This window comes from Prorops nasuta, unplaced genomic scaffold, assembly GCF_024137725.1.
Source record: "Prorops nasuta isolate Cenicafe-Biocafe unplaced genomic scaffold, Cenicafe_Pnas_1.2 PNAS00009, whole genome shotgun sequence".
Taxonomy (NCBI): Eukaryota; Metazoa; Arthropoda; class Insecta; order Hymenoptera; family Bethylidae; genus Prorops; species Prorops nasuta.
The window spans coordinates 5553682-5570288 of record NW_027116806.1 but is presented as its reverse complement, the minus strand read 5'-3'; the positions used below and the strand labels follow the sequence as shown (position 1 = coordinate 5570288).

Below are 16607 nucleotides of genomic sequence, written 5' to 3'. Positions count from 1 at the left end.
AGTCGTGAACTGCTCGTCGCGTAGTGCGGTTCTCCTGCGTAGTGTTCGTTAAAAAGAAATCGCGTAGCGCACAGCTGCTTCAAAAATCCGAGTCTGTAGTGTCAGTCGTGAACTGCTCGTCGCGTAGTGCGGTTGTCCCGGTAGTGTACGTTAAAAAGAAATCGCGTAGCGCACTGCTACTTTAAAAATCCAAGTCTCGATGTGTCAGTTGTGTAGTGCTCGTCGCGTAGTGCGGTTCTCTCGCGTAGTGTTCGTTAAAAAGAAATCGCGTAGTGTTCGTTAAAAAGAAATCGCGTAGCGCAATGCTACTTTAAAAATCCGAGTCTGTAGTGTCAGTCGTGAACTGCTCGTCGCGTAGTGCGGTTCTCCCGCGTAGTGTACGTTTAAAAGAAATCGCGTAGCGCACTGCTACTTTAAAAATCCGAGTCTGTAGTGTCAGTCGTGAACTGCTCGTCGCGTAGTGCGGTTGTCCCGGTAGTGTACGTTAAAAAGAAATCGCGTCGCGTAGTGCCTTTTGAATAATCCGAGTTTCGTAGTGTCAGTCGATAAGTGTTTGTCGCGGAGTGCGGTTGTCCCGGTAGTGTACGTTAAAAAGAAATCGCGTAGCGCACTGCTACTTTAAAAATCCAAGTCTCGATGTGTCAGTTGTGTAGTGCTCGTCGCGTAGTGCGGTTCTCTCGCGTAGTGTTCGTTAAAAAGAAATCGCGTAGCGCAATGCTGTTTTATAAATTAGAATTTGTAGTGACAGTCGTGAACTGCTCGTCGCGTAGTGCGGCTATCCCGGTAGTGTACGTTAAAAAGAAATCGCGTCGCGTAGTGCCTTTTGAATAATCCGAGTCTCGTAGTGTCAGTCGTGAGCTGCTCGTCGCGTAGTGCGGTTGTCGCGAGAAGTGTACCTTAAAAAGAATTCGCGCAGTGCCGTTTAAAAATCATTTTTTCGCGAGTGCATAACGTCAGCGTCCTCATCTCCATCGTCATCATAAACGCCATTATCATCGCCATCAACATCACCATTCCCATCTTCGGTATTATCGCAGAATATGTATGAATTATGGCTGGGAATTCGCTGAATGAGTGAGTCCCACGGGTAAAACCGTGGAAATTTTTTTTATTAACTAAAGAATGACCAAAAACCTATCAGTAGGTTACAGTTGGCCATTCTTCGGTTAAAATCATTTCTTGTTTTGTTTTTAATGTTTTTCAGATCCTCCGTATCGTCTATTTCTATTTTGCGCTTATTTTCTGTTTTTCATTAGGTTTAGATTGGCGTTATATGTAGGCTCTTTAGCTTTGTGAATTAGATAGTCATTATAGTTTTCGGTATTAGGTAGGGTATCATTTTCAGGTTTCTTAATTCCTTTTAAAATAAAGGGAATCACCTCAACTTCATTTTCCACGGAGATTCTATCTTCCCACACGTCCAGTTCAACTAATAAAGGCACATCTTAATTGAATTAACGTTCACTCTCTCGAGAGAAAGATGCATCTCAATTAATAACTAGAATCAAATACCATTTTCCCTTTTTTTTAAAATCGTATGTTTTTGGTAGAATCTTCGTATTAAATACCATTTTTGCCAGTTCTTGAAATTCCAAATTATAAAATGAAATATAGAAATATTTTGTTTGAAAAACCTTCCATATTTCAGGTTAAATACTCGTTTTTTCAAATTTTATTAACATTTCTTATTTTCAGGTGGAGTGGAAGCGGACTATTCCTAGTGGCAAAACAGTCCAATATCGATATATATTCGATATGGAATTCATACTAACCCTGTACCCTTTTCTCCATCAGTTGGAGAAAGACAAACCATTATTTGGAGTCAAACCGTCATCAGAGGAGGACGTACTGACAAATATCCTAATTATTTTTCTACTTTTCATACTTGCTTAATTTTTTTAAGTTTTAAGAGGGACAAGTATAGGGCAAGGCTGTCAACGAGTAAGGCTTAATTACCTGTCCGTTTACTTAAGTCCACATTTATTTAAATAATTTCAAGGATAGATAAGTTTAATCTTATTATTTTCATTCATTGTTAATTCAAGTACAGGTGTTTATTGAGAAGTGGACTCTCGAGTGTCAACTGGCTCGGGCTGATCCTCCTTCAGCGACTATCAACCCTTACTTACTTTGTCCTTGTGGACTCTCGACGTTGGCTCAATAAGTTCACCTAATAGGGGTCCATCTTTATTGATGTGTAAATCGTTTCCTCGACGTAGTAGTTCTTCGTGTGACAACTCGGATCCACACCAAGGGACAAAGAAAGTAAGGGTAATTAGTCACTGAGGAGAGTATCAGTCATGATCTGGTTGACCTTTGTGTGAATTAACATTCACGCACGAGAGGAGGAAGCTTTTCAATTAACCGCTGGAAAGAAGTAACAATTTCGTTAGCTTCTGTTTTCATTCACTTTTTGTAGCATGCTTTATTAATTTATATCTTTGTCTGTCTTTGAAATTCCTAATTAGAATCTGAAATGTGGGAATATTTTCCTTGAAAATCCTTCCACATTTCGGGTTGAATTCTCGTTTTTTTCCAAATTTATTCTAATTTTTTTGTTTGTTTCAGGTCGAGCGCTAGAGGACCATGGATAGTGACCCCGTATCCAATAACGACATAAACCCTATAACGAATCGACACCAATCATGCGCCATTACCATCCTGGGTTGGAGTGAGTCAAACCATCATTCGGAATCGAGCCGTCGTTGGAGAAAGACGTACAGGCAAATACATTCTTTTCTTATTTCTCATACTTGTTTAATTTATTTTATGTTTTAGGAAGGACGCTTATAGGACAAGGCTACCAAGGAGTAGGAAGTAAACACTCTCCGTTTACTTAAGTCCACATTTATTTAAATAATTTCAAGGATAGATAAATTTAATCTTATTATTTTCATTCATTGTTAATTCAAGTACAGGTGTTTATTGAGAAGTGGACTCTCGAGTGTCAACTGGCTCGGGCTGATCCTCCTTCAGTGACTATCAACTCTTACTTACTTTGTCCTTGTGGACTCTCGATGTTGGCTCATTAAGTTCACCTAATAGGGGTCCATCTTTATTGATGTGTAAATCGTTTCCTCGACGTAGTAGTTCTTCGTGTGACAACTCGGATCCACACCAAGGGACAAAGAAAGTAAGGGTTATTAGTCACTGAGGAGAGTATCAGCCGTGATCTGGTCGACCTTTGTGTGAATTAACATTCACGCTCGAGAGGAGGAAGCTTCTCAACTAACCGCTGGAAAGATGTAACAATTTCGTTAGCTTCTCTGTTCATTCACTTTTTGTAGCATGCTTCATTAATTTATATCTTTGTCTGTCCTTGAAATTCCCAATTAGAATCTGAAATGTGGAAATATTTTCCTTGAAAATCCTTCCACATTTCGGGTTGAATACTCGTTTTTTCAATTTTATTTTTGTTTTCTTTCTGTTTCAGTTGGAGCGGGAGAGAGCCATGGATAGTGACCGCATTTTCCCAATATCGACATAAATCCAACACTAATCATGCGCCATTGCCATCCTGGGTTGGACCAAGTCAAACCCTCACTTGGAATCGGGACATCATCGGGAGAGGACGTACTGGCAAATAATTTATTTTTTTATTTCTCATACTTGTTTAATTTATTTTATGTTTTAGGAAGGACTCTTGTAGGACAAGGCTGTCAACGAGTAGGGCTTAATTACCAGTCCGTTTACTTAAGTCCACATTTATTTAAATAATTTCAAGGATAGATAAATTTAATCTTATTATTTTCATTCATTGTTAATTCAAGTACAGGTGTTTATTGAGAAGTGGACTCTCGAGTGTCAACTGGCTCGGGCTGATCCTCCTTCAGCGACTATCAACCCTTACTTACTTTGTCCTTGTGGACTCTCGACGTTGGCTCATTAAGTTCACCTAATAGGGGTCCATCTTTATTGATGTGTAAATCGTTTCCTCGACGTAGTAGTTCTTCGTGTGACAACTCGGATCCACACCAAGGGACAAAGAAAGTAAGGGTAATTAGTCACTGAGGAGAGTATCAGTCATGATCTGGTTGACCTTTGTGTGAATTAACATTCACGCTCGAGAGGAGGAAGCTTTTCAATTAACCGCTGGAAAGAAGTAACAATTTCGTTAGCTTCTGTTTTCATTCACTTTTTGTAGCATGCTTTATTAATTTATATCTTTGTCTGTCTTTGAAATTCCTAATTAGAATCTGAAATGTGGGAATATTTTCCTTGAAAATACTTCCACATTTCGGGTTGAATTCTCGTTTTTTTCCAAATTTATTCTAATTTTTCTGTTTGTTTCAGGTCGAGCGCTAGAGGACCATGGATAGTGACCCCGTATCCAATAACGATATAAACCCTATAACGAATCGACACCAATCATGCGCCATTGCCATCCTGGGTTGGAGTGAGTCAAACCATCATTCGGAATCGAGCCGTCGTTGGAGGAAGACGTACAGGCAAATACATTCTTTTCTTATTTCTCATACTTGTTTAATTTATTTTATGTTTTAGGAAGGACGCTTATAGGACAAAGCTACCAATGAGTAGGAAGTAAACACTCTCCGTTTACTTAAGTCCACATTTATTTAAATAATTTCAAGGATAGGCAAATTTACTTTTATTACTTTCATTCATTGTTAATTCAAGTACAGGTGTTTATTGAGAAGTGGACTCTCGAGTGTCAACTGGCTCGGGCTGATCCTCCTTCAGTGACTATCAACTCTTACTTACTTTGTCCTTGTGGACTCTCGATGTTGGCTCATTAAGTTCACCTAATAGGGGTCCATCTTTATTGATGTGTAAATCGTTTCCTCGACGTAGTAGTTCTTCGTGTGACAACTCGGATCCACACCAAGGGACAAAGAAAGTAAGGGTTATTAGTCACTGAGGAGAGTATCAGCCGTGATCTGGTCGACCTTTGTGTGAATTAACATTCACGCTCGAGAGGAGGAAGCTTCTCAACTAACCGCTGGAAAGATGTAACAATTTCGTTAGCTTCTCTGTTCATTCACTTTTTGTAGCATGCTTCATTAATTTATATCTTTGTCTGTCCTTGAAATTCCCAATTAGAATCTGAAATGTGGAAATATTTTCCTTGAAAATCCTTCCACATTTCGGGTTGAATACTCGTTTTTTCAATTTTATTTTTGTTTTCTTTCTGTTTCAGTTGGAGCGGGAGAGAGCCATGGATAGTGACCGCATTTTCCCAATATCGACATAAATCCAACACTAATCATGCGCCATTGCCATCCTGGGTTGGACCAAGTCAAACCCTCACTTGGAATCGGGACATCATCGGGAGAGGACGTACTGGCAAATAATTTATTTTTTTATTTCTCATACTTGTTTAATTTATTTTATGTTTTAGGAAGGACTCTTGTAGGACAAGGCTGTCAACGAGTAGGGCTTAATTACCAGTCCGTTTACTTAAGTCCACATTTATTTAAATAATTTCAAGGATAGATAAATTTAATCTTATTATTTTCATTCATTGTTAATTCAAGTACAGGTGTTTATTGAGAAGTGGACTCTCGAGTGTCAACTGGCTCGGGCTGATCCTCCTTCAGCGACTATCAACCCTTACTTACTTTGTCCTTGTGGACTCTCGACGTTGGCTCATTAAGTTCACCTAATAGGGGTCCATCTTTATTGATGTGTAAATCGTTTCCTCGACGTAGTAGTTCTTCGTGTGACAACTCGGATCCACACCAAGGGACAAAGAAAGTAAGGGTAATTAGTCACTGAGGAGAGTATCAGTCATGATCTGGTTGACCTTTGTGTGAATTAACATTCACGCTCGAGAGGAGGAAGCTTCTCAACTAACCGCTGGAAAGAAGTAACAATTTAGTTAGTTTCTCTATTCATTCACTTTTTTTAGCATGCTTTATTAATTTATATCTTTGTCTGTCTTTGAAATTCCTAATTAGAATCTGAAATGTGGAAATATTTTCTTTGAAAATCCTTCCACATTTCGGGTTAAATACTCGTTTTTTCAAGTATATTTTTGTTTTCTTTTTGTTTCAGGTGAGGCGGCGCCGCCTCCCTCCCCGACGGTGTGCCACCTTGTCGTGGTGGGGGGGCTCACTTCTACAAGATCCCTTCCGATTAGTAAATGATTCGAATTAATTTTCTGATCTTTGGGAATCTTGTAGAAGTGCCAAGAGCACACCACACCTTAACGGGAATCCATATACCAACATTACAGGGCGAAAACTATTTCGCATGCAGCGTCGTCATTTGTTGACGGATTGTAAAGTTATTACAGGTTTTTGGAAATGCCAGAAGCTTATCTACTAAGTTACGTTAGGAAAATTAAAAAAAAATGAAAAAAATTTTTTGTTTAAATAAATATATTAACATTATTGAGAAACAACATTTAAATCGCAAAATCCCCCAACGTACTTTACTAGATAATGTTCATACGTTTCCAAAAAGTCCACAAAAATGCAAATCTGTCAAGAAATGACGATGCTGCATGCAAAATAAATAATGGAAGAATTTCGTGTTCGGGAAGTCGCCAACACGAAATTCTTCAATTATTTATTTTGCATGCAGCATCGTCATTTCTTGACAGATTTGCATTTTTGTGGACTTTTTGGAAACGTATGAACATTATCTAGTAAAGTACGTTGGGGGATTTTGCGATTTAATTGTTGTTTCTCAATAATGTTAATATATTTATTTAAACAAAAATTTTTTTTCATTTTTTGTTAATTTTCCTAACGTAACTTAGTAGATAAGCTTCTGGCATTCCCAAAAACCTGTAATAACTTTACAATCCGTCAACAAATGACGACGCTGCATGCGAAATAGTTTTCGCCCTGTAATGTCGGTATATGGATTCCCGTTAATTATACTATAGTTTTCTTTCCCGGGTTGAATTATATTATTTAATTCATTACTACACTATCTGATGCCTGAGCTACATATGATTTAATTTCCCATTGTGTATATACGAGATAAGCGAGGATGAGTTATACATAGGCGCGCGTATTAGTACTACATAGTAGTACATAGTAAGAGCGCTGGTGTCTTTTTAAAGCAGTTCCTAAATGCATCGAAACATTAGAAAAAGCCATACCTGGCATTGGTTGTATCCCGCAAGGACAGAAACTGTAGCGTAGGATCCCGCAGTGAACAGAAACTATAGTGTAGGATCCCGCAGGGAACAGAAACTGTAGCGTAGTATCCTAAGGATACTACGCTATAGGAAAATTATACTACGGTAGTATAATTATACTACACTTGGCAACGCTGGTGCTAAGCTCAAATCACTCAAATCAATAGGGATTTCATGATATCAGACAATCAAACACAACTGGCACAACTGGTGCTGCCGCTAACAGTGCTAACACGGCAAACTGGCGCAAAAACTGTAAGGTTTGGTATTTGACAGACCAAAAATGAAAAGGGAAGATTAATAATTGTTTTGGCAGCATTTTAACTTTTGTAGTTTGTAGTTTGTAGTTTGATTAACTCTGGATAATAAAAACAATAAAGTAACAATCTGCAGTAATCAGTTGATCAGTTCCCACTAGTTCTCCCAGTGCAGTAATTCGTTGACAATGGCCACACAAGGATCACCTCCAAAGATGAAGGAATTGCGTTTACCTATTTCAAGGGTAAAAACAATTATGAAAAGTTCACCGTACGTTGATTCCATTGGACAGGATGGCTTGTATTTAGTTACAAAAGCTACAGTGAGTTTTCTTTAACGTAGTTTACACAAATATATTAAAACTGGCTGGTGCCAAGATTTGGCGCTATTGTAAACAAACTTTCTTTTGTCGAATCTTCAATAATGACATCCTTTCTTGTCAATTTTGTATTGCTTATAGGAGCTTTTTATACACTATTTAACAGAGGAAGCTCACAAGCAGAGCAATAAAGGACATTCGTTAGATTATAAGCATTTGGCAGAAGTTGTTCAGACCAATGAAACTTTAGAATTCTTAAGGGAGATAATGCCACGAAAAATTACTGTACGACAATTTAAGGAAATGATGGCATCAAAAAATTCATCTAACAGCAGTTCTTCAGAAAGCAGCTCTGACTCGGACAGTGACAGTCAATCAGAGACAGATTCTTGTTCAGACAGTGATGATGACATTAAACAAGAGAATGGCAATTCTTCTGGAAGTGAAAATGAAAGTGAAAATAAAGAGAATAATAAATCAAATTCTGTCAGTGAGAAAAGCGAAAATAGTGGTAGTGATGAAGAAAATAAACAATAAGAATATTTCTCATTCAATAATATATAATTCACATTAAATGTGAAACTTTATAGTTTTTAATTTTTCTTAAAAAAATAAATAAAACTATATTTTGGATAACTTTATAAAATGTTAAAACATTTCCTGTGTATCCATATTACATGATTACATTATTCTAATATTTATTCATTTCATAGACATAAATATGCACATAAAGGTAAGAATTTATATATAAGGCTTTTCTTCCTGATAGCAACATATAAGAGTTCTGTTATTTAAGTATCAGATTTAACAAGTTTTTAAAGCATTTATTTATCATTGCTTTAACTGTTCATTACAATTTAGATTATTTCTTAGTTAACTGCTTGGTACAACTGACATGAAGTGAGACTATATTTGGTAATATTGGCTGCCATGTTTATATAACAAAAATTCTCTTGTATATTGTCAGTAGTGAAAAACTTTATAAAATATTTCTTATTCTTGATGTAGTTTCTGTGGTTTAGGTGTAATTAAAGGGGATGGTTCAATGTAATCTTCACTGAGTTTGATAGCTAAAAAGTAAATTTCTGCTAAAGCCACCACCAATGCACAAATTATACCTAGTAACAATCTAAATCCAAAATCTAAGTTTCCAATAATAAGCTCTACTCCGATAAATCCAAAGGCAAAACCAGCCAGTACTGAGAATATAAATTGAGCAACTGCAATGAGTTGTTTATTTATCTGCTTCACTGCAAATGTAGCAAATTGATTAGTTTATAATACAACAATTTTTTAATAATATAGCATCATACTTTGGTAGGCAATTGTGTCTTCTGGCAAGTGTTTTCGATTCACGTCAACATTTTTGGTCATGGCTGCATATTCTCTAGCCTCTTGTTCAGCTTTTAATCTTTGAATTCTTTTTTCAAGTTCAGGATTTCTGGGTGTTACTTTAGGAGTTGGTAATATTATGTCTGATGTTTTCAAAAGTTCATGTACATAAATTTTATCCCCACTTTGCTTTCTATACTCTTTTAAATGTTCATTCAACCATTTAATGTGTCTAATTCTCAGGTGTGTATTCTTTTTTTCACTTTTTTTTTTTGCCTTTATAGCTTTAATTTCATCAGGAACATCTTCAGAATTTTTGACGTTTTTACAAATATAATCTATTAAGTCATCTCCTGGTTTTATTTTTATAGTAGGATCTTCCATAGGCTCCACTGGCATTATTATAAAAATTTGTTAGAATTTTGGGAACAAATAGAAAAAGTTAATCTGCTAGTAATGCCTCTCAATTATTTCTATGATTCAATGTGTAATTTTTTTTCAAGGTCAATGTAAAATTCTTTTATTTCATCTATTTTTTCTTGAAACGTTTGATCTACTTTTTGGCATTTTTCACTCATATCATTAATAAAACTTTCCCATTCATATTTACGAGTTGTTCGATGCTTCTGTAATGCTTTGTCCTAAAACAAATTAAGGATGTCTTCAGAAAACCAAAATTAGGGGGAAAAAAACTAATAACATACTAGAAGTATATTATTAAATAAGGGGAGAAAGAGAGAAATTCCCAACAAATTTCAATGTTTTGTTATACACAATGCACAGTTGATACAAGAGTCAAAAATAAAGGCTATTAATGTGGTTGATTGCAATCAAACTTTGAATTTCATTGATAATTGATTTCTCACCATGGTTAATATTTTTTTTTATAAAAATTGAGGGACGAGTATAATTTTTCTTATCCAATTCTCAGGATAGAAATGGAATATCTTTTTCCAGCTAGTTAATGAAATATATATTTTGATTTCTCTCAAATAAACATGAAAAGTCATACCTTCCTTTTAGATATTATGTAAATATTATTTTCATTTTGCAAAACATGCATAAAAAATTGTACTTTTCTCTCAAATTTTATAAAAAGTATATTTACACTGTTAAAGCTTTCTTCTTGTTGAAGAACTCTTTCGCACATACTCAGAGCAACATCAACATTTGCTTTGAGACTAGGTAAATGACAATCACCGAGTTGTTCAGTACGATTTAATTGATTTTGCTTAAGTTCCGTTGTATATTCCAATATTTTAAACAATCGTTCCACTTCTCTGTCTGCCCTTTTTTCCTATTGAAAAATTTTGCATTAATTTACAGCTTTCAATAATAATAAGAATTACTCATTTTTGTGTATTAAAGTCACATACCTCAAATTCTCGGAGGAAAAATGTAATTTCACCTTGTATAAATGGTCTGTGATCAAAAAGCCTTGTCCAAATCTCTCCTATGTCTGAGAAAATGATGACACGAATCACTCAATAGTTATTACCATAATTAGTAAAATAAAGATTTCATACAATTATGTGCTTCTGCAAATTTATTATTATTTGTACTTATCGCCAATTGCAAATTACACAATTTACACACCTTTTATGACGGTCGCCATCTTGCAATGGCTTGTTTAGGATTGAATTGGACTTGACTGGAGCAGTGATGCCACAATTGTTGATGGGTGGGTGTGTTTAATTCACACTTCATTACGATGTACATTACATACATTTACTACATATATGTACATTACGTTGAGTTAAGGGCCTGTTTAGAGAAATGTGTGTGAAAACTGTTAGACAAATAATTTAAAAGTTACTAGACCCGGATCGTGTAAATATACGAATTTGTACACACATACATATGTATGTAACACACATTTAAAAATATTCAGTGGGTATAAAAACTTTAACACATTTCTATAAACTGCTTCAACATGATTAGTCGAATTTCAAGAAGCGCTAAGTAATTGAGGAATACAATATTCAGCATTTAAGCACACACACACAGCTCTATCAATTAAAATACATCCAATATTATATCTACGAAATTCTGTTTTTTTTTTTTTTTGCTGTGCTGCTGTATTAGCATAATATAAGTTGGAATATGTTTGTTTTACACTAATTACATCAGATTTATTAGTACGACGAAAAAGAACAAACTTCTAATGAAACATGGACAGGAGTGAAATGAGATAGAGGGAAGGTCGAACCAGGTCGAAATAACCGAAGTTGTCGTTGTGCCGCAGATATTTTTTATTAAGTAAATAATAAATAATATATGTCCGCCGTATTGTCCACGCTTGATATTTTAACAAAATAATATAGATCATTTAAAAGCGCTGGTTATTCAGTTCCAGTCTTATTAATGTATTTCGTAATTAAGAGCTTTATTGAAAAAAACGCATTAATAATTATTACATGGGGAGAAAATTATTTCTTCTCTTAAGAGAACATTACATATATATTTCAAATTCAAAAATTGATTCTTTTATGAGAAAATGGCGTCTGATAGAACATTCTCAAAGGTACTTGAGTACTTCCGGTAGAGGGCTTTTTGATGTGGACGAGTAACAAGCAAGCGACGCGACGCAACTATACAGGTAAGTCACTACTACCAGTATCATCACCTACCCGCCACCCGCACAGTAACCGCCATAACTGCCTACAAAGCTTGTAACAAGCGAAAATGGTCCTTGTTGAACTTTTCGTTTGGATCTGTTGAACTACCTGTCATCATTAAGACGTGAATGGCGTAGCGTTGGTATCAAGAATTCTCTACTGTTTTGCTCGCTGCCAATCGCTCGAAAACAGGAACGAAAATTTTAAGTCAGTGCTGGCAACTTTTTACGTTATTATATGTTTATCTGTGACAAGAAACACGCAAAATATGTTGTACACGATATTATTTTAATTTTCTTTTATCTTGGTTTCGATACAATATACTTCAACATCACCAACGTATATAAGATCCAATCATGTCGAACAACATTTTTTGCAAAGTTTTCCAAACAGATTTCAATAATTTAATATATCTCGAGTATATTGCTAGTTATAAGTGCATGAGCAGCAAGTGTATTTTTATTAATTGCAGTGCCATATGATTAAATTTTTCAGTCGTTGAATCACAGAAATCTTTATTACAGTAGATTGTATGTGAATATTTACATTGAACGATCGTATTTAGGTTGTAATATTCATTAAGCCCATTCTTCGATGTGTCGTACGACACTGTCGTATGCCGATCGGGTGAAATACATATACGTATCCATATTCGGAATTTTGAATTGGTCTGATAACATCAGAAACACGAAATGCGCATGCTTCCGTCATCCGACAGTAACATACGGCTCATTATAGAACGGGCTTTACACTTCATGAACTTGTAACCTAAAACTATAATCAGCTCAAACATTATCTTATAGGCAATTGAATTCTTTTCCTTTTTAGAATTAGAAAGATGACAGCTGATTCAGAGAAAGACTCTACTCATTGTTTAATATGCAATAGTAAAGTAGGAGTCTCTACGAGAAACAGCGTTCGAATTTTTAACGAATCTTCATCAGTAGCATCTGAAAAGCCTCTTATTAAGCTAATATCTACTGTATTAGATACTGATCTAAACGAGGACACTGCACATTCTCTGGTTATTTGCAAGAAATGCTACAAACTATTTAGTGAGGTGAGTTCATTAATTTGATTGTAAAATTCTGTTTCTAACATTATTTACAGCCATCGCATGTTTAATTCATAGGTTGATGATTTGGAATCTAGACTCGCAGAAGTAAAGCTTCAACTTTTAAATAATTATAAGAAAACAATCAAAATCGTAACTAATTTACAGCATGAAAATGAGGATTATAACGATCATGATTATGTTGAAAATGCAGAAAGCCAAAACATGGAAACATCGGAAGAGCATTGTAATGCAAAGACTGATGGAAATGTAAAAAATGATCATATCTCTAAGGAAAATGTAAGTTGACAATTTATAATATGAGAGAAATTGAAGGTGTAATTCAATAATGATAGGTTATCTTAATTTGAAATGTAGTTTAAGCACGTGGAAAAAGAAATGCAGAAACGAAAAGTTGATAGTCAAGAAGTAACTGTGGAAGATAATGATTACCAGTTGAATTTAGATAGTCCAGAAGAGGAGGACGAAGAGGAAGAGGAGGAAAAAGAAGAGGGAAAGAAGAAAGGGAAGAAATCACGACCTTTACCAAAAGGGGACAGTATCCAAGAACAGGTAAAAATAACAATATTTCTCTAGGCCTTCTAAGTACATATATGAGGGGAGTTTTTCATTTTTAGTTAGAAAGCATTTATATAAAAAAAAAATAACGTTATTATAATTAGGTATTTAATCACAAAATATTACAAACAACTATAAATTACGAAACTACAAAATAATATTATGAATTTATTGGTACTGATTGCAATTTTAACCGCCATTTTGTTTAATTTCATTTTCGGCCTCCACTGTTTACTTTAAAATTTCTATCTTTGATTTCATTTCAATTTTTGAAGCAATATTTCAATCATTAAAGTATATTCTACAAGTTTATTGAATTAATTTGTTAAAATTAATGTAAATGTACTTCATAATCAATTTTCTATCAAAAAAAGTTTTTATTAAAATTGAGGAATTAATTCTTATTTCTTTTCTTCAATTAAATTAGAAACTTTAATTCAGTAAACTTAAAAAGTTGACTTTGTAAATAAAAATGGTTCTTCAAAAATTAAAATGAAGTCAACAATAGAAATTTCTAAATAAGCAAAAATGGTCAAAAAGGAAAAGTAAATGATAGAAGATTTGAAATTGTGTTTGGCACCAATACATTTGTGGTATATCTTTTTTTTATTACTATTTAGCTGTTTTTAATCTTTTTATGATGCACTATTTATTTATAATATAAGAAGTTTAATTGTTGTAAATATAATGTTTATTTAATTACAAATAGAAAAGTACCCTCATATAGATGCCTCAAATGCAATTTAGTCCTCTTGTAGTAATATTTCATTTATTAATTTTAGATTGTGTCTAAAGAAGACTCAACGTACTCTTGTTTATTGTGCCCTAACAGCAGTACTAAATTTTCTGGTTGTGCAAAAACGGTTATAGCTCATATGAAAACCGAGCACGATACACGCTTGTATATTTGCGATATTTGCGGTTTAGATTTCAGAAAAAGAAACGAGCTATCTATCCACTTGGATGATCATGTCGCGAAAGAAGAAGGCGATTTCCAGTGTGAGATTTGTAATAGAATATTTAGTAACTTGCGTCTATTTAGAATCCATAAAAGAATACATTATCCGCAAGTGAAATCATGGCCTTGCGAAACTTGCGGTAAAAGATACAGCTCCCGCAATTTGCTGGAAGAACACATTAATACACATACAGGCATTCGACCATATGTCTGTAATACCTGTGGAAAAGATTTTGCCTCAAAGTATACTTATAAAGCGCACGTAAAAACTCACGAAATTCGGCCTCGGCCGTTTGAGTGTTCTCAGTGCAACAAAAGTTTTTTGAGTCAACAAAATCTAAATCAACATGAGAGAACACACAACGGGATTAAGGAATACGTGTGCCTTCAATGTGGTAAGTATTTAAATTTTATTTCTCGTCATGTTGAATTTCATGAAATACTGTGGACGTACATTTAAATTGCAGGCAAAGCATTTGGTTCCTCGCACAATTTAGAGACTCATAACATTGTTCATACGGGCTACAAGCCATACATATGCAGAATTTGTAATAAAGCTTTTGCTAGAAAGGCTGAAATAAGAGATCATGAACGAACACACACTGGAGAAAAGCCATACCAGTGTGAATTTTGCGGTGCTACATTCAGGTATTTAGTACTTGTTTTATTAACAAGCAGCTGTATTACAGCTTATTCTATTAATATTAAATTAAATGTTTGTTTTCGCATATTTAGCCAACGGTCCAATCTTCAATCACACAAGCGAGCAACGCACTATAATGACAAAAGATACAAGTGCGATTCTTGCGGTAAAGGATTTAAAAGAAGGAGATTACTAGATTATCATATAAAAGCCGTGCATACCGGCGAGAGGCCGTATAAATGCGAGGTGTGTTCGGCTACGTTTGTCTATCCTGAGCATTTTAAGAAGCATATGAGAATTCATACAGGAGAAAAACCTTACCTTTGCGAAGTAAGATGTTTGTTTATTATAAATGCCCTTATTGAATTTTTGTTGTTGACAATGTTAATATGAAACCTTTTGCTTACTGTAGGTCTGCGGCAAAGCATTCAACAGCAGGGATAATAGAAATGCGCATCGATTTATACATAGCGATAAAAAGCCATACGAATGTTTAGTCTGCGGCATGGGTTTTATGAGAAAGCCTCTATTATACGCTCATATGCAAGCACAAGGCCATTTGAATGATACTATAGTTGTAAATCAACCACGGTTAACAACGGAAAATGATCAACCTATTAACATCTCTCAGGGCAATGTTGAACTGTTGATGGAAAACACCGATGCTGATCAGATTGAAGACACTGGAATGTATGTAACTGAACTGAAAAATGTAATAATACAAGGCAGCGATGATCAAATATACAATGAAGAGGACGTATTAAATATTTCATCGGAGGAAAATGTGACTGCTGAAGAAGTTGATAATCTTTCTGTGGATGGTCAGGTACGAGAAATATAAAATATGTATAAATTTTGTATTTTTATTGTGACGAATTGCAGATCGCTCTAGCCGAAACTGAGATAATGGAATGCAAAGAAGAAGAAGATGATGTAGAAACGGTTGAGGAAGTGTATAGCTACAATGACAGTGAGGAAGGTGAAACAATCGTTGTACCTGCTACTAGCTCGGATTATCGAGAAATGACCAATAATGACAAAGGTTCGGTGCGTTTGGTGCAAATAAGATTTCCTTCTTCCGTAGGTAGCGACGGTAGAAGTTGGCTAAGCTTAGTACAAAATACGTGAAAAGCTAGAATTCTACATAATAAGGTATAAACCATTAAGTTTTTTGACTCTGCATTGCGGCTTATCCAGTATAAATAATTATTAAGTAGATTAGATATACGTATTGAATTAATAACTGTAATGTACGACTATAGATCCTCAGAAAACTGAGGTACTTGTAAGCAGAAGAACACGATGAAATATATATACTATACATATGTGTAATATAAGGTATGTGTGCATGCGCGTTGCTCGTTTGTTGTGTCAGAGTGTATGCGTGTGTATTTACGCGCGCAATTTGATATCTCATCCATTTATTCTATAAGAGAGAGAAAGATAATAATTATGTAACTTTTAAATTACTCTTTATTTCCTTTTCAACAATGATTCGAATGAAGGAAGCAAGTCGAAGACTTCACATGTTAAAATGTTAATGTAATCAATTTACTTTCACAATTGATTTACTTATATTATTTTCCTGATATATTTTGTACTTATGTAACTTTAAGAATAATAAAATACATATTAGAGAGGAAAGTTTTCTTGAATAGTTATTCCTCTTAATGCATTTACTATTAAGTGGATATGTCAATAAAGAGTCAAGAATGATTTTGATAAATGGCATAAA

General features: G+C 34.7%; 4 protein-coding genes across 8 annotated transcripts; 2 read left to right on the top strand and 2 right to left on the bottom strand.

Annotated features, from left to right (window-relative positions):
- The first annotated feature begins 7295 nt into the window (after positions 1–7295).
- LOC136776101 (chromatin accessibility complex 16kD protein-like) lies at positions 7296–8334 on the top strand. Its single transcript, XM_066731461.1, has 2 exons — positions 7296–7691; positions 7830–8334. The coding sequence occupies exons 1-2, from the start codon at positions 7557–7559 to the stop codon at positions 8223–8225; spliced, it is 531 nt and encodes a 176-aa protein (XP_066587558.1). The 5' UTR covers positions 7296–7556; the 3' UTR covers positions 8226–8334.
- A 157-nt stretch (positions 8335–8491) lies between these two features.
- Positions 8492–9419, bottom strand: LOC136776099 (transmembrane protein 199). Its single transcript, XM_066731457.1, has 2 exons — positions 9002–9419; positions 8492–8938 (listed from the first exon to the last, which is right to left on the bottom strand). Exons 1-2 carry the CDS (start codon positions 9417–9419, stop codon positions 8682–8684), a joined length of 675 nt encoding a protein of 224 aa, XP_066587554.1. The 3' UTR covers positions 8492–8681.
- Positions 9420–9493: 74 nt separating this feature from the next.
- On the bottom strand, positions 9494–10849 carry Muted (biogenesis of lysosome-related organelles complex 1 subunit 5). Of its 2 annotated transcripts, none has more exons than XM_066731458.1 (4): positions 10617–10849; positions 10397–10479; positions 10033–10317; positions 9494–9661 (listed from the first exon to the last, which is right to left on the bottom strand). In XM_066731458.1, the coding sequence occupies exons 1-4, from the start codon at positions 10633–10635 to the stop codon at positions 9494–9496; spliced, it is 555 nt and encodes a 184-aa protein (XP_066587555.1). In that variant the 5' UTR covers positions 10636–10849. The 2 variants fall into 2 exon arrangements, with proteins under 2 accessions (XP_066587555.1, XP_066587557.1); XM_066731460.1 differs by having other exon boundaries at positions 10129–10317; positions 10617–10816.
- Positions 10850–11395: 546 nt separating this feature from the next.
- On the top strand, positions 11396–16509 carry LOC136776102 (zinc finger protein 300-like). 4 transcript variants are annotated; one of them, XM_066731464.1, is made up of 9 exons: positions 11396–11619; positions 12467–12698; positions 12771–12992; positions 13071–13265; positions 14054–14624; positions 14697–14877; positions 14965–15202; positions 15285–15698; positions 15755–16509. In XM_066731464.1, exons 2-9 carry the CDS (start codon positions 12477–12479, stop codon positions 15998–16000), a joined length of 2289 nt encoding a protein of 762 aa, XP_066587561.1. In that variant the 5' UTR covers positions 11396–11619; positions 12467–12476; the 3' UTR covers positions 16001–16509. The 4 variants fall into 4 exon arrangements, with proteins under 4 accessions (XP_066587561.1, XP_066587559.1, XP_066587560.1 ...); XM_066731462.1 differs by lacking the exon at positions 11396–11619 and adding an exon at positions 11634–11845; XM_066731463.1 differs by lacking the exon at positions 11396–11619 and adding an exon at positions 11857–12168.
- The last annotated feature ends 98 nt before the right edge of the window (positions 16510–16607 follow it).

What these genes read in the sequence shown, in the direction of transcription:
- LOC136776101 (XM_066731461.1), top strand. Translation starts at nt 7,557, where the DNA reads ATGGCCACACAAGGATCACCTCCAAAGATGAAGGAATTGCGTTTACCT. An exon ending in ATTTAGTTACAAAAGCTACA is followed by an intron (nt 7,692 to 7,829) that starts GTGAGTTTTCTT and finishes TATTGCTTATAG; the next exon opens with GAGCTTTTTATACACTATTT.
- LOC136776099 (XM_066731457.1), bottom strand. Translation starts at nt 9,419, where the DNA reads ATGCCAGTGGAGCCTATGGAAGATCCTACTATAAAAATAAAACCAGGA. An exon ending in AGACACAATTGCCTACCAAA is followed by an intron (nt 8,939 to 9,001) that starts GTATGATGCTAT and finishes CTACATTTGCAG; the next exon opens with TGAAGCAGATAAATAAACAA.
- Muted (XM_066731458.1), bottom strand. An exon ending in TTTTCCTCCGAGAATTTGAG is followed by an intron (nt 10,318 to 10,396) that starts GTATGTGACTTT and finishes ATTTTTCAATAG; the next exon opens with GAAAAAAGGGCAGACAGAGA. An exon ending in ACATAATATCTAAAAGGAAG is followed by an intron (nt 9,662 to 10,032) that starts GTATGACTTTTC and finishes AATTTGTTTTAG; the next exon opens with GACAAAGCATTACAGAAGCA.
- LOC136776102 (XM_066731464.1), top strand. Translation starts at nt 12,477, where the DNA reads ATGACAGCTGATTCAGAGAAAGACTCTACTCATTGTTTAATATGCAAT. An exon ending in ATACGTGTGCCTTCAATGTG is followed by an intron (nt 14,625 to 14,696) that starts GTAAGTATTTAA and finishes TTTAAATTGCAG; the next exon opens with GCAAAGCATTTGGTTCCTCG. An exon ending in AAAAACCTTACCTTTGCGAA is followed by an intron (nt 15,203 to 15,284) that starts GTAAGATGTTTG and finishes TGCTTACTGTAG; the next exon opens with GTCTGCGGCAAAGCATTCAA.